General features: G+C 40.2%; 1 protein-coding gene across 2 annotated transcripts in view; it reads left to right on the top strand.

The window, feature by feature from the left end:
• The first annotated feature begins 1,961 nt into the window (after positions 1-1,961).
• LOC126069516 (zinc finger X-linked protein ZXDB-like) overlaps positions 1,962-18,160 on the top strand; it is a 247,473-nt gene continuing 231,274 nt past the window's right edge. Inside the window, exons 1-2 of one of the 2 annotated variants that reach the window (XM_049872975.1) lie at positions 1,962-4,445; positions 11,390-13,714. In XM_049872975.1, coding sequence (XP_049728932.1) covers positions 2,052-4,445; positions 11,390-11,455 — 2,460 coding nt within the window. In that variant the 5' untranslated portion in view covers positions 1,962-2,051 and the 3' untranslated portion in view covers positions 11,456-13,714. Of the gene's footprint in view, positions 4,446-11,389; positions 13,715-18,160 lie in introns of those variants that run through there. The other variant, XM_049872974.1, reaches the window with a different exon arrangement.

Raw genomic sequence — 18,160 nt, 5'->3', positions numbered from 1 at the left:
TCTACACACGTGCCTTATGAGAAGGGTACAAAAATGTTCCTTGCAGCATTGTTCATAATTATAGTAAAAAACTAGAAACAATGCTAGGATCCATCCACTGTAGAATGGTATGATCATACCATAGTCATTTTTCTGTAATCATGCAATGGAATAATATTCAACACTGGAGACAAAGGGTCTACAGCTACTGTGAACAACATGGATGAGTCTCACAAATATAATAATCATTGAAAGAAACAAAAAAAAGAGAATCATTCAAAAGTGATACATACGAAAGTGATAAAACTATAGAGAAAAGCACTGAAATGATCAACACCAAGTCAGAATAGTGACTATATCCGTATGGGAGGCAGTGGGTTGTGATTTGGAGGAGTACACAGTGGGCTTCTGGAAGGCTGGCAATGGTCTGTTTCTTGATCTTGGGCCTGGTGATATAGGTGTTTGCTTTTATAACTGTCTAAACTGTACATACGCATTTTGGGCCCTCTTCTGTATCTCATATTTAAGAAGTGTAAAAGAAAAAGATTTTTAAATGTAAGAGAAAGAAGTGAAGCAATTTTGAAGATGTTTGAATTTTTTATGGATGGAGAAATTGATCTTCTAATCAAGACACAAGTGGCTTATTACATTTAAAAGAGGGGAAACATGGATTATTTAAGCTATACCATAAGACCCAAAGAAGTTGCCATGGAGTCTATTCTGACTCATGGCGACCTCATGTGTGTCAGAGTAGCACTGTGCTGCATAGGGTTTTCAATGGCTGATTTTTTCAGAAGTAGATTGGCAGGCCTTTCTTTCCAGGTATCTCTAGGTGAACTCAAACCTCCAAGCTTTCGGTTAGCAGCCGAGTATGTTAAGCATTTGCACCACCCAGGGATATTTAAACTATAGGTACTCATCATCTAGCCATTACTCTAAATCTTTTTCTTTCTAGACATTTTACCGTATATTTGAATCAATTTCCAACTCACTGATGACAAATTGGAGGATTGTCATCATAATTAATAAGATTGTTAGGCCGAGTCCATTACAGTGAGGCTGGACCACCACACTTAAATGGGAGCAAGGCACCCCAGGGATATTGGAGGAGGTCATCTGTACGGCTTTTCTTGGTAGAGTCTATTGCAGTGACTTAGGGTTTGACCTTATCACATTTGACTGGTACATCCTGTCCAGAGACCCGCACTCCCTGGAGAATTCAGAGTATGCTGAGGAATGTGCTCATTGTGCTTCGAGACTGGCATGAAATTCACCACGGGTGTAACAGAAGGTGGTAGGGCAAAGAGTTGGTTGTGCACTGTATAGGGAGAACCCGGAAGCGGGTTGAGATTTTCCAGATTTCAGTGTGAATTGTTTCATCGTCCAGACTTTGCATATTTAGGCTGAACAGTGCTAATCTGTTTCAGCCCCATCTCTTACTCCTTCTAATCAGTACAAATTTCCCCTGGGACCTTGCTCAAGACAGTTCTGGGTGTTGAAGTTGCGGGGGGTGGGGGGTACGTTTTCAGTAGAAACGCTAGCACAGTTTATTCTCCCAGGAACTTTCTGCCATCCATCTATCCATGCATCCATCACTTCATCCAGCAGTTCTGGGCACGTAGCAAGAACTAGAGCCCATGCTTAGCACTAAAGGGGCTAAAAAACAAAAAAGGCTAGGGGAGTGTCTATTTATGGTAGATACATCGAGGCATGGATTTAAGTTGCTTTTAGCAGATAGATACCTATCTATTCCAGTATCCGTTTACTGAAAGAGCTGTCATTTCCCCATTACCCTTTTGATTACCTAATAATATTAATTGTGGAAATTATTTATGTACATACCAGGCTCTGCCTCTGGGCTTTCTATTCTGTTCCAGAAACCCGTTTTATCTCGTGTGAGTACCAGAATATTTAAATCACTGTGGCGTTAAATACGTTTTAATATCTGATAGGGCCGGTTTCTGCGCATTGCACATTTTTTTCCCTTCAGGAACGTGTTCGGGCCCGCGGCAGGGGGCGGGGTCGCGCCTCCTCCGCTGCTCTGGTTCCAGCGGAGCCTCACGGACACCGACATGGAAATCCCGAGGTTGCTCCCGGCTCGCGGGACACTACAAGGCGGCGGCGGCGGCAGCGGGCCCGCGGGCGGCCGGGCGCACGGAGGGCCTGATCCACGGGCTGGCCAGGGCCCCGCGCGCCGCCTCCTACTGCTCCGGGGACCCCAAGATGGCGGGCCCGGGCGGCGGCGCAAGCAGACTCGCGCAGTCTCACCAGGCCAGGGCCCGAGCCCGCTGGCGCCGAGGCCGGATCACGCTGGTGGCGGCGACGACTTCTTCCTTCTGCTGCTGGACCCGGTGGGTGGCCACGTGGAGACCGCGGGCGCCGGCCAGGCCGCAGGGCCGGTGTGGAGGGAGGAGGCCGCGCCAGGCCCGGGACTCCAGGGACGCGAGCGCGGCGCGAACCCCGCGGGCCGCCCTGAGCTGGGCCCCTGCTGCCCGTCCGCGAGCCCCGCCCCGGCCCCGGCCCCGATCCCCGCCCCAAGCCCGGGCCCCGCCGCGGCCTTCGCTGGCACCGTCACCATCCACAACCAAGACCTGGTGGTGCGCTTCGAGAACGGGGTCCTCACCCTGGCCACGCCCCCGCCACCCGCCTGGGAGCCCGGGGTCGCGCCCGCCCCGCAGGCCGGGGGTCTGATCGTCGCGCAGCCGGGCGAGCCACACGCCGCGCAGCCCGGCGACTGCCCCGAGCTGCCGCCCGACCTCTTGCTGGCGGAGCCGCCGGAGCCTGCGTCTGCTCCGGCGCCCGAGGAGGGGGCGGAGGGCCTGGCCGCCGCCGAGGGCCCCCGCGGATCGCTGGGCCCGGGCCCAAGCATGGTGCTGTACGTGTGCCCAGAGGCGCAGTGCGGGCAGACCTTCGCCAAGAAGCACCAGCTGAAGGTGCACCTGCTGACACACAGCAGCAGCCAGGGCCAGAGGCCCTTCAAGTGCCCCTTGGGCGGCTGCGGCTGGACCTTCACCACTTCGTACAAGCTCAAGCGGCACCTGCAGTCGCACGACAAACTGCGGCCCTTTGGCTGCCCGGCGGAGGGCTGTGGCAAGAGCTTCACCACCGTGTACAACCTCAAGGCGCACATGAAAGGCCACGAGCAGGAGAACTCATTCAAGTGCGAGGTGTGCGAGGAGAGCTTCCCCACGCAGGCCAAGCTGAGCGTCCACCAGCGCAGCCACTTTGAGCCAGAGAGGCCCTACCAGTGCGCGTTTTCCGGCTGCAAGAAGACATTTATCACAGTGAGTGCCCTGTTTTCCCATAACCGCGCCCATTTCAGGGAACAGGAACTCTTTTCCTGCTCCTTTCCTGGCTGCAGCAAACAGTATGACAAGGCCTGTAGGCTGAAAATTCACCTTCGGAGCCACACCGGCGAGAGACCTTTCCTTTGTGACTTTGATGGCTGTGGCTGGAACTTCACCAGCATGTCCAAACTCTTAAGGCACAAAAGGAAACACGAGGATGACCGGAGGTTCACGTGCCCTGTGGAAGGCTGTGGGAAATCTTTCACCAGGGCGGAGCATCTGAAAGGTCACAGCATAACCCACTTGGGCACAAAGCCTTTTGTGTGCCCCGTGGAAGGCTGCTGTGCCAGATTCTCCGCTCGCAGTAGTCTGTACATTCACTCCAAGAAACACCTGCAGGATGTGGACACTTGGAAAAGCCGTTGTCCAGTCTCCACTTGTAATAAACTCTTCACATCCAAGCACAGTATGAAGACTCACATGGCCAAAAGGCACAACCTCGGCCAGGATCTCTTAGCTCAGCTAGAAGCTTCGAATTCTCTTACGCCCAGCAGTGAACTTACCAGCCAGGGACAGAGTGATCTCAGTGATGCAGACCTAGTGTCTCTCTTCTCTGATGTGCCTGGCAGTGGTTCCGCTGCAATGCTGGACACAGCCTTGGTGAACTCTGGAATCTTGACAATTGATGTGGCTTCTGTGAGTTCAACTCTGGCAGGGAACCTCCCTCCTAATAATTCCTTAGGGCAGGCTGTGGACCCCCGGGCCTTGATGGCCACCAGTGACCTTCCTCAAAGCCTGGATACCTCTCTCTTTTTTGGAACAACGGCCACAGGTTTTCAGCAGAGCACCTTAGATATGGATGATGTCCCAAGTGTAAGTGCAGGGCCATTGGGATCTCTAGGCTCTTTGGCTATAAAGAACTCTAGTCAAGAGCCCCAAGCTCTGACCCCCAGCAATAAATTAACAGTGGACACAGATGCTCTAACTCCTTCAAGCGCCCTTTGTGACAACAGTGTCTCAGAACTACTGACGCCAACCAAAGTGGAATGGAATGTACATCCTGACTCTGACTTCTTTGAACGGGAGGAAGAAACCCCGTTTGGGTTCTCCAGTCCAGCTGGAAACTGTAGTTCTCAGAAAGAAACAGATCTTACCACAGTGACTGGCAGCGCATTTTTGGTATGAACTGTATTATTCATTCATCATCCCTTGGCTTGCTTCTGTTAAACACTCAGTTTGGAGGATATGCTGGACAAAATGTTTAAATGCAGTCATTTGTTACTGGTTTGCAAAAGAATAGATCCCTGCGGTATAAGTTGGAGATTTAAATTCTGATCTTGAGTCTGAAACTGACAAGTTTTGTGACCTTGAGCAAGTCACTTAACCCATCTGAGCCTTAATTTCCTTATTTATAAAATGAGGGGGTTTGCATAGGTTGTTTATAACGTCCTTTTCAGCTTTGTGTTTTCATGATTTTGTGTTCTCTTGAAAAATTTACAATGATAACTGTGTTGCATGTGCTTAAAGAGTTAATGATCAGAGAAGCAGTGTTTATCTTTTAAAATTTAATAGAAATTTTAGGCAGTCCCAGAATGTTTTTAAAAACTAGTGCTGCATCTTAAAAGGAAGAAATCTAAAAATATAAATTGCTTCTTCTTACCTCTCGATCTTTTTAGCCTTTTTTTGATGGGAGGGTGTATTTTTGTTGTGGGAACTGCTAGGGGTTAGATATGACATGGACCCTGAGTGAAATATTGGCTTTGTAATGTTGAATAAGTGGCCTTAAATAAGTTATTTAGTCTAACTAACCCTTAGTTTTCTAGCTGTAAAACGGTAATGTCAATGTGCACATAACGGGAGCATCCTTTTTCTATCCTAGTAGTTGGCATTGGAGGGAAAATGTTAATGTGTTTTGGCTCTTCCAGTGAATTTTTTTCACCTTTCTAGTCCTTGTTCCTGCTTCCTAAAAGGAGATAAATTAGCATGATTTAAGATCACATTTGGGCAGGCAAGAAAGAGTTAATTAAGGGGGAAGGGAGTCTCCCTTCCACAGAATAAGGATTTTTGTCTACAGGTTCATTAAATCGATTTGCTAGTATCATTGCTCTGTGTTTAAAGCCAAGCCATGGAGTGACTGTGGAGCCTGTTGTTCCAAGAAAATCTGGGACTCCAACATAGGGAGATTTTCTCCCCTCTGTGTCCTGGAGAGTTCATTGTTTGTCCTCTCCAAAAGTTGGAATGAGAGGTCTGGTTCGCATTTTGAGTAGATGTTGTCTGTCTTACATGAGTATAGCATTTTACAGTTTATGGAGCAGTTTTACAACCATTACAGTTCACTGTCAAAATCCTGTGATGTAGTTGTGACAAAGTCTGAACTACAACTCATAGCTAACTCACATTCCAGACAGATTTAGTGACTCTTAATTCTATGTATAGCTCAAAGCAAAGAGGAAATATTTCACCTCTTTCCACCCATCTGAGTTTCATGATTTTGGTTTATAAGCAGTTGCTCTCCTTCATCTTAATTGATGTCTTTTACCTTCTGCAGACTCTGTTCCCTCTCCACCCTACTCCCTCATTCCCTTGCATGTGCCCCAGTCCTTGTCTTGTATCTCCTTTTTAAAACAAATATCTTAATAGACAGGTCTCTTTTGTGGTCACTATCTCTCATCCATTCTCCTTATAGTCCATTTTTCAATTCAAAATATTATTTACTGCAAGCCTGTGTCTGCACTGAGAAATTATTTTATGGATTCAGATAGCAATTTGTTCATATTTGAATAAAATGATAACTGGCATATTTTATGTAAGGTTTTAGTGAGAAGTACATTTCTTTTTCAGTACTTTTCTAAATTTTTCACCATGTAGTTCTGCTACAAACACTATTAGTTGCTCTAAAACATTCTAACCCAGTACTGTTTGCATGTGGATGTTAATGGATAACAATTATAGCACTTTGGCAGTGCACTTTACAATTTTCCACTTCGAATGTGTCTGTATTGTCTTTATAATTTTTAAATTGTTTGTACTCATTCAGTGAAAAAGCCAAAAATATACATAAATTTGTGATGCAAACAAATGGTCAGAGTTTCATTGTGTCTAACCATTTAACATTCTCCCTCAGCACTTTGGAATGATTTGCACGCTTATGGCTATTTTGGAAATGTGTTGTGTTAGTTAAGCCTCCTTAGATGATTCTTCTTTTCTTACAAAAAGGAATGCAGAGGTCTGAGGTGAATACACAGGTCATAGCCATCATAACCACAAAGATATTTTAAAATTTTGTCACTCAAACGTATTTCCTCTCATTAAAAACTATCATAAACTATACTTCTATTCTGTGGAATTTTCAAAGGACAAATTTTACTTAAAGGTAAAAATTTTATAGTCATCTGTGGGCTAACAGGATTTCTTTCAGTCAATTTGTTCAAGAGATTTCTCTTTCAACACCATTTTCCCAGCACGATGTTCAGAAGAGCCTGAAATTACAGTAAGAAGTGTGGCTATAAACATAATGGTTACATTTCGTTGGTGCTGGTATAAATTTGCCATTGTTCTTTTAAACAATGGAGCTTGATTTAATTTCATCTCTTTTGCCCTTTGCTGCTTTTCAGTCCTTGGCTTATTAGAGTTTTGCCAATAGAAAACACAATAGCAAGATGCCTTGTAAAAAGGTCGGCGTCCAAGTGGCTGTGTTGAGCTTGTTCCTCATGAGTTAACATACTGGCATTTTTACCAGTGATCTTACTATGTTGTTAGGCTCTATTAAGTTGGTTCTGTCTCAGTGACCCCATGTACAACAGAATGAAACGCTAAAGGCTTGTGTAATACAAGTAAAACTTGATAAGACTGTGAGAATCATTTTTTCCCTGTAGATTAAATGCTTTATGTTTCCATCCAGGAAAAATAAGACAAAGCTTTAGTATAACAAGGCATTTGCCACTATTACTTGATTCCAGATAAAGCATGATTAACTCTCTGCTTGGAAGTATTCAGAACCCCTTAGTAATGCTTGATTATCAAACAGATTTGGTAACAATAAGGCCTAATTTAGATGCAGCTCACTCAGTATGTGATAATTGAAATATAAGGCTGAGCTGAAATTTATTTTCATACTGCTTTTGAACATAAGGTTTGCTAAGCAATTAAAATGAGCAAAATACGTGTTGGGGGCCGAGAGGACAAATTGTCTAAGCTTTTTGTCAGAAAACAACTATATACAAAAAGAAAAGTGCTCATTAAAAGTGAATTTTATCTTTTTGTGAGATCTGAATTGATGGGGCTTTTGGTAAATGTTTTAAGCTAGGGACCCCATTGCATATTTCAAGTTAATATATTTTCCTAACTACAAGAAAAATGTAAAGTACTAGGGATATAGATATGAGGGGCAAAATATGAGCCATATCTTCATTTTGAAGAGGACAAAGAAATTCAAATATTAAACATTTCAAAAATAAACAACACCAGCCCACATGTTTTCAGACAGTGAGTCAATGGCTTGGAGAAAGAGGGGCAGGAGCTATAGGCTTTAATGGATGGTTAGGTCTATTTTTTTTAGGTCTACTTGTGTAGAGAAGAGGTTTGGTGCGTTCCAGCCAGGAGAAGCATTACAAATGGAATTGACCACACAGCACTGAGAAAGCCAACCTAGCTGAAAAGCAGGACTTATGTTTGGTGTTTGTTGGGTGTTAGAATTGGATAGCCAATATGGAGCCAACCTCTAGAGGGCTATGAAAACCAATCAGAGTAGATAGGACTTGATCTGGGCAGAATTAAGAGCCAGTGAAGATATTTGAGAACAGAAGTCAAAGGAGTGGATCCTTACAGTATGGATTTGATGAGACAGAAATTAGAAATAAGGAAATGAGTTAGCAGTCTGGAAACCCTGATGGCATAGTGGATAAGAGCTATGGCTGCTAACTAAAAACGTCAGCAGTTCAAATCCATCCACTATGCGCTCCTTGGAAACCCTATGGGGGCAGTTCTACTCTGTCCTATAGGGTGCTGTGAGGAAGACTTGGACTGGAGTGGTGGTGGAAAGGAACTGATATAAGACATGTTTCCAAATTCAGGAAACAAATATAACTTGGTGACTCATTATTGAATATATAGGCCATCTATCAAAAAGAGAGAGGAAGATCAGAAATAATTCTAATGATTTCATGGAGAATGTAAATATTACATTTCATTTACATGAAAGGTCACATTGAAATCTTTCCAGGAATGTATATGTAAAGATGATTAGAGCATGTTTAATTAATTGGAGAGTGATAAATCATATTTATGCCTGAGTGTACACATCATGCATTATCCACACTATTAGGTGGTGGGGCAAATTCATCTTGTCTCCCTCACACGCTCTCCAATTCACCTTTAATGTTTGCACTCTTGTTTCCCTTTAACTATTCACAGCTCTCTTCAGCCGCTTCAAATACTTAAAATACTCCTCTGCGTCAAAATGAGCTATGCTATCTCTGTCTGCACTTCTTTCTTACTTACTAGAGATATTCAACAGATATTTTATGTGGGAGCTTATTAGTGTAACAAATCCAAAAAAAAAAAAACAACCCTTTGCCTTCAAGCCAATTCCAACTCATAGCAACCCTATAGGACAGAGTAGAACTGCCCCATAGGGTTTCTAAGGAGTGGCTGATGGATTCAAACTGCTGACCTTTTGGTTAGCAGCCATAGCTCTTAACCACTGTGCCGCTATAATTTGGGGGATGCTGTTTTGTCATTAATTTCAATAGTTCTTATGATAAACTTTGTTAGACTTAGTTCTACCTGTTTTTTCTCAGTTTGGAAGAGGCAGGACTAGCCAAAAAAAAAAAAAAAACCAAACCCAGTGCCGTTGAGTCAATTCTGACTCATAGCGACCCTATAGGACAGAATAGAGCTGCCCCATAGAGTTTCCAAGGAGCGCCTGGAGGATTCAAACTGCCGACCCTTTGGTTAGCAGCTGTAGCACTTAACCACTATACCACCAGGGTTTTGTGTAAAAACTAACTTTCATAGATATGTGACATATGATCCTTGGGGCTCTTTACTCAGAATCCTGCCACTAGCTATCATGTTGAGGCACTCTAACATATTCTCTCCATTTTATAGTTCCCCTGACCTCTAATGGTAATAACCCAGAATAATGGAGTGGATAAAAAAAGTGAGAGAGTAGTACAAATAACTTCCTGGGGATCTCATTTGGTTTGATGACGAATTTGATTGCTGCCCTGCATTGTCAACAGAGCAATTAATCTCATTCTAGTTTTCTGCTGACATTATGGACATTCAAAATACATCCACTGTCACTTTGCCTGTAGAAAATACCCTCAGTATTTTTAAACAAAGCATCCATATAAGGTGTCAATAATTATTCACTAATAAGTGTCAGTCCCTTAGGGATATCTCTTATCATTACCATCATGACAATCAGCAGGTAGGTATTGAAAGCATAAAACAAAAGTATATTTCATTAATTCATGCAAGCAAACATTTTTCAGCACATATTTGACAAATTCTGTCCTTATGCTCAAGCATATGATCTATATGGAAAAACAGAAATCAGCAAGCAATGAAAAACAATATATAATCAAGTTCTAAATGGCTGTAACTTGGAATTAAAAAAAAATTATTGCCGTCGAGTCCATTCCGACACATGGCGACCCTATAGCACAGAGTAGAACTGCCCCAGAGAGTTTCCAAGGAGTGCCTGGTGGATTAGAACTGCTGACCTTTTGGTTAGCAGCCATAGTTCTTAACCACTACCCACCAGGGTTTCCTCACATATTTAATTAGAATAGCAGTTGTCATTCTCGGAGTATGGACTGAAGATAGTGATGAGGAAAATTCAATGCATGGATTATCAAAAGCTATTACAAGAAGTTATAAGAATCTAACATTTAAATTGGGAGACAGCAATTAGGACAAACCATTCTAAAATAAAATTTTAACAGAGTTCTATGTGATAGCCTTAACTAATTATAGCAAAACGCTTTGGGAAATAAATTCTAAATTATGCTTTATTTTTATTTGCTCTAGAATTTTTTTGTGGAATCCTAGATATATTGTTTTATATATGGAAGTGATCTTTTAGAAATCGTGTAAGACAAATATGTTATTTTCAAATGAGAAAACCATAGCACATACTACAAATGGTATTAAGCTTGTATTTTTCTAAGAAAAATTTTCTTTCATCATAGCAGAAATATAAGAAAAATTTAATCTTCTGAAAAAAAAATGAGGACTTTAGAAAATAATTCTATCATGCAGGTATGTAGCTGGAAAGATGAGTATATAAATTTCATTTGATATTTGGGACTGAGAGCTGGAAGTTAGCATGGGGAATCCTGAGAGTTCACCAATCATGTGGTGAGGCTCAGGGTAAGCATCAAGGGAATGTTTCAGGTTCTGAATAAAATATAAGTAGTTTAACACATGGAAAGGGGAACAAAATTCATTAAACAAAATAAACTCTCTTTAGTGATAAGCATTTTGGATAAGTAAGTATACAAGATGCAAAACAACCACAAATGGTAGCAAAAAGGAAAACATTTCAACTCTCAGGCATTCTCATTGAGGAATACAATCAAGAAATATCAAGAAATAATTAATCTTTGCCAGGGCCACTCCCCTTTCCTGAATACACATACAATGGAGGGATATAACTGCAGTGTGAGACAATATGCTGTATGTGGAAGAAGGAAGGTGGTCACATGCCTGTGGGGGGGGGGGGGGTGGGGACATAGGGCAAAACAGAAAGCGGAAATGGAAATTCCACTGGCAATGACTCAGTGAATAGAGCACCAGTTTATCCCAGGCTAGTTTCAATTTTAAAATGCGTGCTGCTGCAGTGAGTACTTTTTTCCTCCCAGACTGTGTTGGCATTGCTTAGTCAATGCTAAACTTAGCGCTCGGTATTTCCAAGAAGACACATTTTTCCTCCATAAAGTCATTTTATGTTCCTGGAGTTAATTATCATTTTATTGTTCTTTATCATTAGTAATAATATCAGTAAGAATTTCATCAGATGTCATGATTTATGCTACAGAAAAAAGATGTCATATTATTTTTGCCTCAACTTTAAAAATATTGTTGATTAAATAAAATTAATTTTTTTTCTTTTTTAGGTGAGGACTCACTTTCCCACTTGGGTGTCACTGTTGTTTATGTACTTAGAAAGCAATAGGGTTTGAGAAAATTGTTAAAATATATGTTTGCAATTATAATTTTAGAAGTTTTGCTAATTTGAAAATGTAGAAATGGGCTAGCTGTACTACTTTCTAGATATCAGAGAGGGCTTATGGAAAGGAGGAAGGACAAAATCATCAGAAACAAAAGTAAATTCATTTCTGTCACTAAACCAGATTTTGTATTTATTGATTTTGCTTAAAATCCAGTATTGTGTATTATATAACATAAAACCATTTTAGAAGATTCTATCTACAACACTGAGACTTTAGGTAAGACCTTAAAAATTTTTTTTAAGACCTTAAAAGTTTGACTGACTTTTTTTAAAAAAAATTTTATTGTGCTTTAACTGAAAGTTTACAAATCAAGTCAGTCTCATACAAAATCTTATACATACCTTGCTATGTACTCCTAGTTGCTCTCTCTCTAATGAGACAGCACACTCCTTCTCTCTACCCGGTATTCCCGTGTCCTTTCAGCGAGCTTCTGTCCCCATCTGCATTCTCATCTCCCCTCCAGACAGGTGCTGCCCACACATAGTCTCATATGTCCACTTGAGCCAGGAAGCTCACTCCTCACCAGTATCATTTTCTATCTTATATTCCAGTCCAATCCCAGTCTGAAGAGTTGGTTTGGGGAATGGTTCCAGTCTTGGGCTAACAGAAGGTCTGGGGACCATGACCTCCAGGGTCCTTCTAGTCTCAGTCAGACCACTAAGTCTGGTCTTTTTACGAGAATTTGAGGTCTGCATCCCACTGCTCTCCTGCTCCATCAGGGATTCTCTGTTGTGTTCCCTGTCAGGGCAGCCATCAGTTGTAGCCCGGCACCATCTAGTTCTTCTGGTGTCAGGCTGATGTAGTCTCTGATTTATGTGGCCCTTTCTGTCTCTTGGGCTCATAATTACCTTGTGTCTTTGGTGTTGACATATTTTATTTTGATAGTAGGTGTTGGATACTCCTTTTCACTGCTAAATCTATGTACCAAATCTACTGAATATTATAAAAACTCACTGGGGAGAATCTTGTTTGCAAAGTGATTCTGACTGTCCTTCACTATAGATTCTTTTGGGGCAAAAAATTCCTAAAAGATAAAATGTAACTTAAATTTACAAAAATCATTGACAATTCTTTTCCAAAATAGATATGATAAAGTTTAAAAAAAAAAAGGTTAATTTTGCCCTATAGCCAGGTGTTGTATCTTTGCTTGACAGCATCTGGATAAAAGCATAATAGCACTTTTTGAAATTCTGGAAGTATTCTCCAGTTACAGTAGCAATATGAAACCATAAAATAGATATTATAGAATCATTGGTTGTCTGTCCATCTAATACCACCTGGCTTTCAGAAATTCCATGAATATATAGTGCTAAAAAATAATAATAATAAAAAAGAAATTAAAACATAGGGTTTATTGGAGCAGTTGCTCTACATGCATATAGGGAGACCATTCTGATTCTTAATAAAACAAGACTCAATGTAGGTTATTTACAATAAAGCTTTTAAAGAGAAGAGGAGGGAGTAGGATAGATAATAACAATTGGCTAATCTTAATGTGATTGATTGAACTATGCCCCCCCTTTATTGTGATCATCTGGCTTCAAATTCATAGCCAATCTCTGCCCTCCCTGCCTCCCCTCTCCGCATCTCTCTCTCTCTCTCTCTCTCTCACACACACACACACACACACACACACACGTTCATTTGCACAAATCTTAGGTGTAGTTTTTTTTTTCTTAATAAATACAAGTTTTCATGGTGACAATATTTAATGGCTATTTAACATTCAAAAGTGCAGCTTGGCCCTTTAACTATTTGTAGCTGTGAGACCTCTTGAAATTAAAATGAAGGGAGCACACAGTCTTTTTTATAAAATCACTATAAATGGATTTGTTATTGGCTACCATTTTTTAAGCCAAATAAGACAAATTAACAATGCTGCAGAGTAGTTTAGCAGTTCCTGGTGAAAAAACAAGTTAAAGTTTTATAGTTTTGGGTCAGATTTTTACTGTTAATTTTGGGCATGTGGGTAAGTGAAACCCTTTGAAATCAAAGTAACATGTCTATTTTTAATTTTATTTTATATTAGTAAGAATGAAAAGTTTTCCAAATTTAGGTCCTGCCTATGAAATGCTGAAATGTGGTTAAATGAGATGCTGCTGATTATTTTACATGATAATACGAGTAGTCAGTGCTTTTAACTATTTCTACTCCAAATACTCTTTAGAGTATTTTTAAACTGAATGTTAATATTTGATTCATGCCATTGAAGTGGCTAATTCATTTTTTATCTTATTTTCCTTTTCAAAATAGATGGATTATTGTTTCCAGTTTTTGCGAGTATTAATTATACTTCAATAAACATTTAAATACCCATTTTCCAGTAAGCATATGTGCACACTTCTGTGGGTTAAGTATGTATAAATGGAACTCGGTCATGGTATGCCGAGTTTTAGTAACTACTGTCAAACACTTTTCAGACATGTTTGTACTAATTTACATTCCCACCAGCAGTTACAACAATTCTCCTTACCCCAACACCTCATAGTGTTTGGCTTTTTTTCATTTAGCCATTCTGGTAGGTATTTATTGGAATTTAATTTTGGTTTTAATACACATTTCTCAACTAAAATCAGAAATTATTGCATAGATAATTATAAAAGGAGAAAGCTTGCATTGTATAAAAAATTTCAAATGTACCAATTTATTTTAAAGATGCTTTATAGTGAATTTTCTAGAAGTTTGTGTTTGAGGAAAATATAATTGAATACCAAAGAAATGCATATTAATGTAGTTCAGTAATTAATAAAAATAACTATGAATTAGTTGGCCTAGTGACACTTTGGGGCCCTGGTGGGGTGGTAGTTAAGCATTTGGCTGCTAACCAGAAAGGTTGGCAGTTTTAATCCACAACCTTTCCATGGAAACCCTATGGGGCAGTTCTACTCTGTCCTGTAGGGTCCCTTGAATTGGAACCAACTCCACGGCAATGGTTTTTTTTTTTTTTTTAGTGACATTTTGGACATAACTGCTGGTTATTTTTACATGTTGTTAGCTGCCTTCCAGTCAACCCCTGACCCAAGATGACCCCATGTAGAAAGGGATCAGACTGTTGTGATACATAGGGTTTATTTATTTTTTTCTAGATCTGGCTGACTTTCTTCTTTTTCTTTTTTTATTACAGTGATATACATACAACCAAACATACAATATTTCATCAGTTTCTACATGTACACTTCAATGACATTGATTACATTCTGCATGGTGTGCAGCCATTCTCTTTTTCCAAATTATTCCACCACAATTAACATGCATTCAATGCATTATAAGCAAAACTTCCCACTTTCCCCCCGGTAAACACTAATTACTTACAGTGTCCATATATTTGCTTGTTTTATATAAGTGATATTATGTAGTATTTGCCCCTTCTTGTCTGATGTATTTTGTTCAGCATAATGTCCTCTAGGTTCATCCATGTTGTAGCATGCGTCAGGACTTCATTCCTCTATGGTTGAGTATATTCTATAGTATATACATACCACATTCTGTTTATCCATTCATCAGTTGATAGACATTTTGGTTGTTGGCACCTTTTGACTATTGTGAATAGTGTTGCCACCGTTTGGCTATTATGAATAGTGCTGCAGTGAACATTGGTATACATGTGTCTGTTCTTGAAGCTGCTTTCAGGCGTTTTGGCTATATGGTCGCTATGAGTCGGAATTGACTCGATGGTAACGGGTTTGGTTTTGGTATATGACTAAGAGTGGAATTGCTGGGTCATATGGCAGTTCTATGCTCAACTTTTTGAGGAACGGCCAAATTGTTTTTCCACAGTGGTTGCACCAGTTTACAATCCCACCAGCAAAGTATTGGGGTTCCAGTTTCTCCACAACATCTCCAATGCCTATTGTTTTCAGCTTTTTTCATCAGTGCCATTCCAATGAGGGTGAGATGGTATCTCATTGCGGTTTTGATTTGCATCTTCCAACAGCAAGGGTTTGGTTTGGTTAATGCCTAATGACTTTCAGCATCTTGGTGAAATGTCTGTTCATGTCCTTAGCCCATTTTGTGATTGAGTTGTTTGTATTTTTGTTAAGTTGTAGAAGTATTTTATAAATTTTGGATATTAGACCCCTATCAGATATATGGTTCCCAAAATTTTTCTCCCAGTCTATAGGCTGTCTTTTCACTTTTTTGATAAAGTCTTTGGGTGAACAGGATACTTAATTTTCATGAGGTCCCATCTGTCTATTTTGTTTTTTGCTGCTCATGTTTTTGTTGTCATATCAGATAATCCCTTACAAAAACCTAGGTTCCACAGCTTCACCCCTATGTTTTATTTTATTAATTTTTTATGGTTTTAGTTTTCAGATTAAGGTTCCTGATTCTTTTTTAATTGTTTTTTGTGTATGGTGTAAGGGGTTTGATCCTTGTTCATTCTGTTGCATGTGGATATCCAGTTTTCCAAGCACCATTTATTGAAGAGATTCTTCCTTTCACATTGGATGGATTTAGTACCCTTGTAAAAAATCAGTTGTCCTCCAGTGTATTTCTGGGCTCTCAATTCTCTTTCATTGGTCTGTCTATGTATCAGTTATTATACCAGTACCAGGGTGTTTTAATTAGTGTAGCTTTATAGTATGTTTTGAAGTCAGAAAGTGTGAGTATTCCTAGTTTAGGGTTGCTTTAGCTATTCAGAGTCCCTTGTTCTTCCATATAAATTTGAGGATTAGCTTTTCCATTTCTGTCAAGAAGGCTGTTGGAATTTTGATGGGGATTGGATTGAATTTATGGATTGTTTTGGATACTATTGACATCTTAAATATATTAAGCCTTCCAATCCACCAACACAGAATAGCTTTCAATTTATTTAGGTCCTCTTTGATTTCTTGTTTTTATTTCTTTTTTTGGGGAGCCCTGGTGGTGCAGTAGTTAAAGTGTTTGGCTGCTAACTGGAAGATTGGCAGTTTGAACCCACCATAGGAAAAAGATGTGGCAGTCTGCTTCAGTAAAGATTTCAGCCTTGGAAACCCAGTGGGGCAGTTTTATCCCATTTTATAGGGCAGCTATGGGTCAGAACCCATTCGACAGCAATGGTTTTGGTTTTTTGGTCTAATTTCTTTTAGCAATGTTTTATAGTTTTCTGTATGCAGGTCTTTTACCTTCCTTGTTAGATTTATTCCTAGGCTTTTTATTCTTTTAAATGCTATTGTAAAAGGTAATAGTGTTTTCATTGGCTGATTTTCTGGAAGTAGATCCCTAGGCCTTACTTCCTAGTCTCTCTTAGTCTGTCAGCTCTGCACACAATTGTCCACTGACAGATGGATTGTGGCTGCACCTGATGTGCAATAGTTGGGAATTGAACATGGGCCTCCTTCTTGGAAAATGAGAATCCTACCATTGAACTATCACTGCTGTCCTCATAGTGACATTTTAACTGTGTCACTATATGTTTCTGCTGCTCTCTTAATGCATATGTTTCTATGCGATGAGACTGTTTCCTAGTTACTATATTAAAAAAAAAAAACAACAAAAAACTATATAGCACATAGTTTTTCCGAGAATGGTGTGCCTTCACCTTCTTCATATCTAGACCTGAAAACCCCTAAAAATACAACAAAGTAGAAACCCAATGCAAAGTCAATGACTATAAGACAAATGTGAAGCATTTGTAGACCATATTGTCCCTTTCGAACTAAAGTTACAAAACAGTTCCATATGTAAGATGACTTTAAATAAATGAACAGATACAAGGAAGACTAAAATAACCAAACCTGTTGCCATCGAGTTGATTCTGACTCATACCGAATCCATAGGACAGAGTAGAACTGCCCCATAGAGTTTCCAAGAAGCAGCTGGTGGTTTTGAACTGCTGACCTTTTGGTTAGCAGCCAAACTCTACTACTGCCCACCAGGGCTCCATGTTACCCATTGCCATTGGGTCTATTGTGACTCATAGTGACCCCATAGGACAAGGTAGAACACATACTTTTAATACCACAAATTATAGTTTAAATTGTATTGTAGAGGTGGTTCTATAAATTGGTTCTATTGAAAATGTGTATTTTTTAAATTAAATTATTATGCTCATTTTTGACAGGTATATTTGCTTGGTTGAGATAGCGCTTTGAAAATTGTGAGGTGGTATACAGATGTGAGAGGAACCCTACAACTAAGGCATTCTTAGATTCACTTCTGGAATAAATAAATTCAGCAAATTATAATTTTAATGACAAAGAAAAGCAGTAATTTTTAATCTAAGTGGAACAAGAGGATTAGAAAAATACTTATGACTTAGGCTGGGGCTACAATACGACAAATAGTCAAATTAAAACTTTAAAAATAGCCTGTCATATATCCAGATATTTGCAAATAGTCGGCTACTTATACCATGTCTTAGTTATTTAGTGCTGCTGTAACAGGAATATGGAAACCCCGGTGGCGTAGTGGCTAAGTGCTACGGCTGCTAACCAAAAGGTCGGCAGTTCGAATCCGCCAGGCGCTCCTTGGAAACTCTGTGGGGCAGTTCTACTCTGTCCTATAGGGTTGCTATAAGTTGGAATCGACTCGACGGCACTGGTTTTTTTTTTTTTTTTAACAGGAATACCAAAAGTGGATGGCTTTAACAAAGAGAAATTTATTCTCTCATAGCCTAGTAGGGTAGAAGTCCGAATTCAGGGTGCCAGCTCCAGGGGAAGGCTTTCTCTCCCT

This window comes from Elephas maximus, chromosome X, assembly GCF_024166365.1.
Source record: "Elephas maximus indicus isolate mEleMax1 chromosome X, mEleMax1 primary haplotype, whole genome shotgun sequence".
NCBI classification, from domain to species: domain Eukaryota; kingdom Metazoa; phylum Chordata; class Mammalia; order Proboscidea; family Elephantidae; genus Elephas; species Elephas maximus.
This window is presented reverse-complemented; position numbering and strand designations above follow the sequence as displayed.